The 6,000-nt window shown below is 45.9% G+C and overlaps 1 protein-coding gene across 3 annotated transcripts in view; it reads right to left on the reverse strand.

The window, feature by feature from the left end:
* sgk1 (serum/glucocorticoid regulated kinase 1) overlaps positions 1 to 6,000 on the reverse strand; it is a 36,232-nt gene that overhangs the window by 25,857 nt on the left and 4,375 nt on the right. For all 3 annotated transcript variants that reach the window (XM_061091192.1, XM_061091191.1, XM_061091190.1), the window contains exon 3: positions 4,865 to 5,104. In XM_061091192.1, coding sequence (XP_060947175.1) covers positions 4,865 to 5,104 — 240 coding nt within the window. The remainder of the gene's footprint in view (positions 1 to 4,864; positions 5,105 to 6,000) is intronic.

Raw genomic sequence — 6,000 nt, forward strand, 5'->3', positions numbered from 1 at the left:
GTCGTCTCCTCCTGTTTGCTTTCAGTGGCCAACTCTTAAGAGAGGCATTTATAACACTGCTGACCCACTGATCATCTGAGCTTTGGCCACTTTTACTGTCTGGACAAAGGTTTGATCGCCCTTTCGTTTGCTGCTGACTCGGACAAAACATTTAACTGATGAGCTCAACCTAGCTGACAAATGAGGTGAAAGGTTATTCTCTGCGTACAAACTAAATTCCAAAGAATTCAGACTCAGTTTTTCGTGCCACTCCTTTGAGCTGAGGTTCTAATCAATAGTCGGCCACGTCTTGCAGGCTGCAGGGGGAGTAAATAAAACTCACTGTTCTTCCTGGACACGCTTGGCTTCTCCCATCTCTTTGGATTGCTTCACTCATCGTCTTCTCTGATTCACTTCCTGCTGCCCCTCCTCCCCCTGTCCTGTCCTTTTTTCTGTTCTTTTTCTCAGTAAACACACATAGGACCAGAGAGGGCAGCTAAAGTTGGTGTTTTAACTAATACAGAGAACACTGACTGATTAACGCTATCACCTGATCCACACCCAGAGCAGAGCACAAGGAAGTGGGATTACGACTGTAAGCAACTTGTGTACAGGCTCTAAGCTTGTAAAATGTTTAATATAACTTACTGGTTGTATATTCCAGTATAAAAGATGAAGAAATAATGAGTAATTTTTTAATTTTTAAATTGTATAAGTGAGGTTAATATCCCAGCAGGTTAGGGATAGGTGTGTTTTAGTGTTAGGGTTTATGTATGTGTGTGTATTGGTTAACTGCTCTGACGGCATGATGAAAATTAGTTATGTATCATTTACTTTTTAATCTATGAAGGGGTCAGAGGGAAAACCTTTAGGCAAATATCCTGCCTGAAAACTACAGGTGCACACGGGTGTTCTTCCGACATCAGGAAGTTAATAATTGTAGTTTGGTGGTTATTCAGCGCATCAACATGGTGAGTGAGTTTGAGCAAGGCCTCCACTTCCTCTCCGACTCCCAACTCATTCAAATCTGAGCAGACGTGATCAGAAGAAACTCAAATGTGTTTTGAGTCAGTGTGTTTTAGACCTCTGGAGGTTATCAGTGTCAGAGTAATCCAATCTGAGATGTCTGAGTCCAAACAGGACCGGCTGTAAATTTCCTGTTTACAGCCGGCAAACGGCAAAATGATCGGTGTAGTTTTAAAACTGGGAGTGGGTGTAGCCCCAAAACTAAAATAAGACAAATAATAATTAACTAAATTTACACAAAATAGACTTTTTAACGTGGGGGGGGGTCAGTTACCTCAGTTTTGCCTCATACGAAATGAATGATGTTTCTATATCTATGAGGTGTATTTGCATGTCATTTCTGTGTTCTCTGTGAATAATGTCTCCACATGCAGAAAGCCCAGCTCAGGTAAAGGCTATTACCTTCAAGTTCTTGAGGAGGAAAGCAGCGAGTCTGTCACGCCGCTCCGCACTCTGCATGTGGTGAAACAACAAATGTGAAACTGAGTGGTGTGTGGGTGGGCTGAAAATTAAAGCTGTAATTTTTGCACCATTTTTAGCCCATGTTGGTATTTTGTTGGCACCATTTAAGTACAAAATTACACTGGTGGCCTGTGAGGGCTGACGAAGGTCCGGTAAGATTGTAGGAAAAAAATATATTGTATGACAACACATCTGGACAGGCAGCAGTCAGCAAAAGTTCATGTTCTTTTTTCATTTTTGATTAAGAAGAACAAGAACAGAACAGGCTTGATGTGTGAGATTAGTGGCAAGTTTATGTTTGCATTAGCCATACGTGTGTGTGTGTGTGTGTTTGTGTGTGTGTGTGTGTGTGTGTGTGGTTAGGGTATCTGACAGTGTGTACATGGCAGGGTACAGGACGTCCTTATCTGGAGGATTTATATGCTTTTGATTTCTGGCCACGCTCAGCCAAGGGGGGGGGGGGGGGGGGCAGATACTCTCACCTCCTCTATCTTCTAATAAAACTGTCCTCTCAGCTCTTCTCCTCTCTCTCGCTTCCCCCACTGCTGCTCTTCCCTCTATTTATGTGTCTTCCCCCTCAGCTCTATCAATCCCTAATTTCTCATGTCAAGCCATGATGTTTTTAATTATAATTTCCCCCAAACACTCCTGCCCTTTCCTCCTAAACTTACAGTAAACCAATCCGTACACAACACTGTTATCATCACCCCCAGGTTTAAAAAAGAAAAGGTCTCATAAATGGAATACACCGATTTCATCATGAAATGACCAGTGCTATAAAGCTTGGCAAATACAGGCCTATATTTAGCTGTGGCTCTGATAGACTTATCGAAAGTGGCAGCGAGGTGAAGGCTGTGCAAAGCGCTGGGTCAAGGCTAAGCTAAAAGAAGAGGTGCTGTGATAGATTTTTAATAAGGCGACGGTGGCAGAGGAGGAGGAGGAGGAGGAGGAGGAGGAGGAGGAGGAGGAGGAGGAGGAGGAGGAGGAGGAGGAGGAGGAGGAGGTGGGCAATCTGTCAAGGACTTTTTGGAAGGAGGACAACACTCAAGTGTGCAGGAGGGTTGAGCAAATGTCCCTGTATTAATTCAAGTATTGCCGAGTTCATATTTTATGCATGGCGCGCCTCTCAGGGAAAACTTTAATTTCAGTTCCGATGCAGCTCCTCTGGCAGCGAGCAACCGCAACGGCGTTCCGCTGCCAAGAACAGATTAACAGTTTCTTGAACAAAAAGCCCCTGCGCCCTGCGAGTGTAACGCGGGAACGCTACAGAGAGCAGAGACAAAAGCTGAATGCTCAACGACACAGGGCACTTAAGGCGAGATGATATGCCTCTGCTTTAACGACAGTGAGAAAAAGGGAAAGAATAAAGAGCAACATATGAGACTGGGACAAATATCCCCAGAGCTTTCAGCGTCTGTCGCTGTCTGTCATCATCTGACGTCTTCGTCATCTCCCCTTCCTCTGAAACGCGACAGCATCATCACCATCAAGTCCGAGACACTTGCTTGACAGCGACTGATGCGTTTCACTTTGATACATCTGACAAATATCCCAGTTCCGAGCATTGCTCATTTGCATTTGAGTCGGGTCGATCCATTTGTTTGGATGATCCATTTGTCGAACAAGTGTCAAGTCTGTTTGACAAACCAGCGTTGAGAGCGGTGAAGTGTTTGGACAGAGTGTGCCGAGATATGGTTCAGCACTGTGTGTAAGGGGGGGGGGGGGGGGGGGGACACACACACTGCGGAGCATGACGTCTGAGCGCTGAACTTTGTCGTCTTTTGCAACGCCACACGAAAATCAAACATGGGAGGAATGTGTTCCGGGCCGTTTTGATGTCTCTGGGGTTGTTAGTTTCCACTTTAATCATTCATGGAGCCTTGGTTCACAAAGACATAAGAGAAATGAGTCAGCTACTGCAGGTCAAGTCTGTTTAACTCCACATTGGATTTGCATTGACACACACACACACACTCTGCAGTGAAAAGCAGCTGTGACTCACCGCTGAGCCCCCACCTCTTTAACCCGTCAGCCTGCTCCCACCGCACCACAACGCCCATTCATTCCACACACACACACACACACAAACACACACATTGGTGACAGATCTATCGGTGGAGAGGGCAAGAGGTGGAATTGATGGAGAGATAGAGCGAGGCGGAGCGGCAAGGAAGAAAACCAGAGTCACAATAACATGGAGGGAAAAGTAAAAGGCTGCAGGGGAGAAAACAGAGTGACGGGTAACTACACGTCCCTGTTCCCTCCACTCGTACACACCTCAGTGTCGTGTCTCAGTACAAACACACGCATGCAAACACACTGAGTAGAGCGTGTGGCATTGTCTTGCCAGGGGCTGGTGATGACTCATTCTCTTCTGATGGCAGATTGGGACGGGATAAGTAAACACACAACCACACACACACACAAAACCACGAGTGGGGAACCCAACAGAAGGGTGTGATGATTGATAAGGAGTGGGATAGCTATTGTGTTTGCAGTTGCATAACCAAGGACAACTTGGGACACCTGCAGCGTTAGTTAGACTCTAGCGTGTGCGTGTGTGTGTGTGTGTGTGTGTGTGTGTGTGTGTGTGTGTGTGTGTGTGTGTGTGTGTGTGTGTGTGTGCGTGCGTGCGTGCGTGCGTGCGCGTGCGTGCGTGTGTGTGTGTGTGTGTGTGTGTGTGTGTGTGTGTGTGTGCGTGCGTGTGTGTGTGTGTGTGTGTGTGCGTGTGTGTGCGTGTGTGTGTGTGTGTGTGTGTGTGTGTGTGTGTGTTTGTGTGTGTAACAGCTCCATCTTCCTCCCAGGCTATTATGTTTTCTTTATGTCTCATGTTTCATTTTTAATACAAACTTAAGAAATCTTGTTCTCTGATGAAGAACTGCCTCTGTCTCTAATTTCAAAAACACCAGCTCATGGTGAGCAGCAGCAACAAGGGGATCTTTGGGGAAAAAAATAAATAAAACCGCCCGGGTGACTTTAACATTGCTACGCAACAACAGCGCGAACAGGCTTAAAGGCAGAACAGAGGCGAAAGGACACCAGTGTCTATAGAGTCCTGTTTGTACCTTATTTACTTGGTGTGGATGTGATTAACGGTGGATCCAGGCTTTGTTTACTGTCAGCATGAAATCTGAGATCCCTGGGGTGAGGATTTATTGGATAGGAAAACATTAAGCTGCTCAAAATTGTATTTATTTCATTATTTCTATTGTCTTCGCTTTTCTTCTTATTGATTGTTGATCATTTAGCGTTTCTAGGCATCAAATTTAGAACATAGGACTCAGGGGAATTCAGTGCAGCTCTAATTGGTTAGAGCGTGACTTAATGAAAAGGTAGTAACACTAAGTAAGTACACTCGTCGACACGCACACACTCTCTGTCGGTTTGTTCCTTTTACCTTGCAGCCCTTGCTCTTGTCATGGCCGCTCGTTTGGCCGCCGGCAGGGCACGGCGAGCACGGCTCATGGTGATAGTACTGGCCAACCGGCAGTCCGGCGTTGTGACAGCAGCCGTACGGCGAGGAAACGTGCGTGTACCACAGGTCCTCGGCCAGCGGACCCTTGGGACAGGGGTAGAAGTGACCTTTCCCCTGGGCCTTGTCCACGCTCACCTTCGGGTTCCGCATCCATCTTCGTACCTGCGCAGGGGACAAAGAGGCGTTAACGTCAGCGTGGGACAAAACATATCTTTAAAGTGGAAAGATTTGATCTCATTGTTTTCTCTTCATTCACGTGCACTCGCACAGGTTCTCAGCAAACACACATGCACACACATACAGCAGACTGTCAGCCCTGCCATCTGCAACCTTTGATCTGAGAAAGAGGAGGATTTTCTGTTATCCCTAATTACCTGTCAGTTTAAGTGGGGCACACGCACACACACACACACACAAACACACACTTCAAAGAGCCACACACTTTGCTCTGCCACACTTTGAACACATGAATCCGAGGGGGAACACGCGCAGTATGACACACACTTGTCACATATGTTGATGACACAATAAAACGCTGATGGCACCTTCAAGACCGAGAGCAAAGTCTGTATTATCTCACCTGATGTAAGTTCCTGCAAAATATCACCCTTTGACTTACGTAAATGTCAACGACACCACTTGTGGAAAGTGGTGCAGAGAGCAGGCAGATCAATCTATATCGGTACCATGATGATAAATGATCACAGAGTAAACCCCTCTACGATGTTAATGCTATAGCAGATGTTCACATTATGCAGCCATAAGGCAATAACAGTGAGTGAGACATTGTATTTAATGGTGTAATATCACCCGCACAGACACAAGTTGATGCATGCAGAGCACAATTCGAACTGCATGCACATCACTCCTGTGGTGACTAAGACTCCACAGTCACTCCTTACTGGCACAAACACTAAAACTGAGCTTGTGAGTGTGTGTGTGTGAGTGTGTGTGTGTGTGTGTGTGTGTTGGGAACATACAGGTACACACACAAACAGGTTTGCACAGCTTTCTTCCGTTAATTATTTCTATTGAAATGTTATTATCAATTATAACTG

The sequence above is a fragment of the Limanda limanda genome, chromosome 18 (genome assembly GCF_963576545.1).
Source record: "Limanda limanda chromosome 18, fLimLim1.1, whole genome shotgun sequence".
NCBI lineage: Eukaryota > Metazoa > Chordata > Actinopteri > Pleuronectiformes > Pleuronectidae > Limanda > Limanda limanda.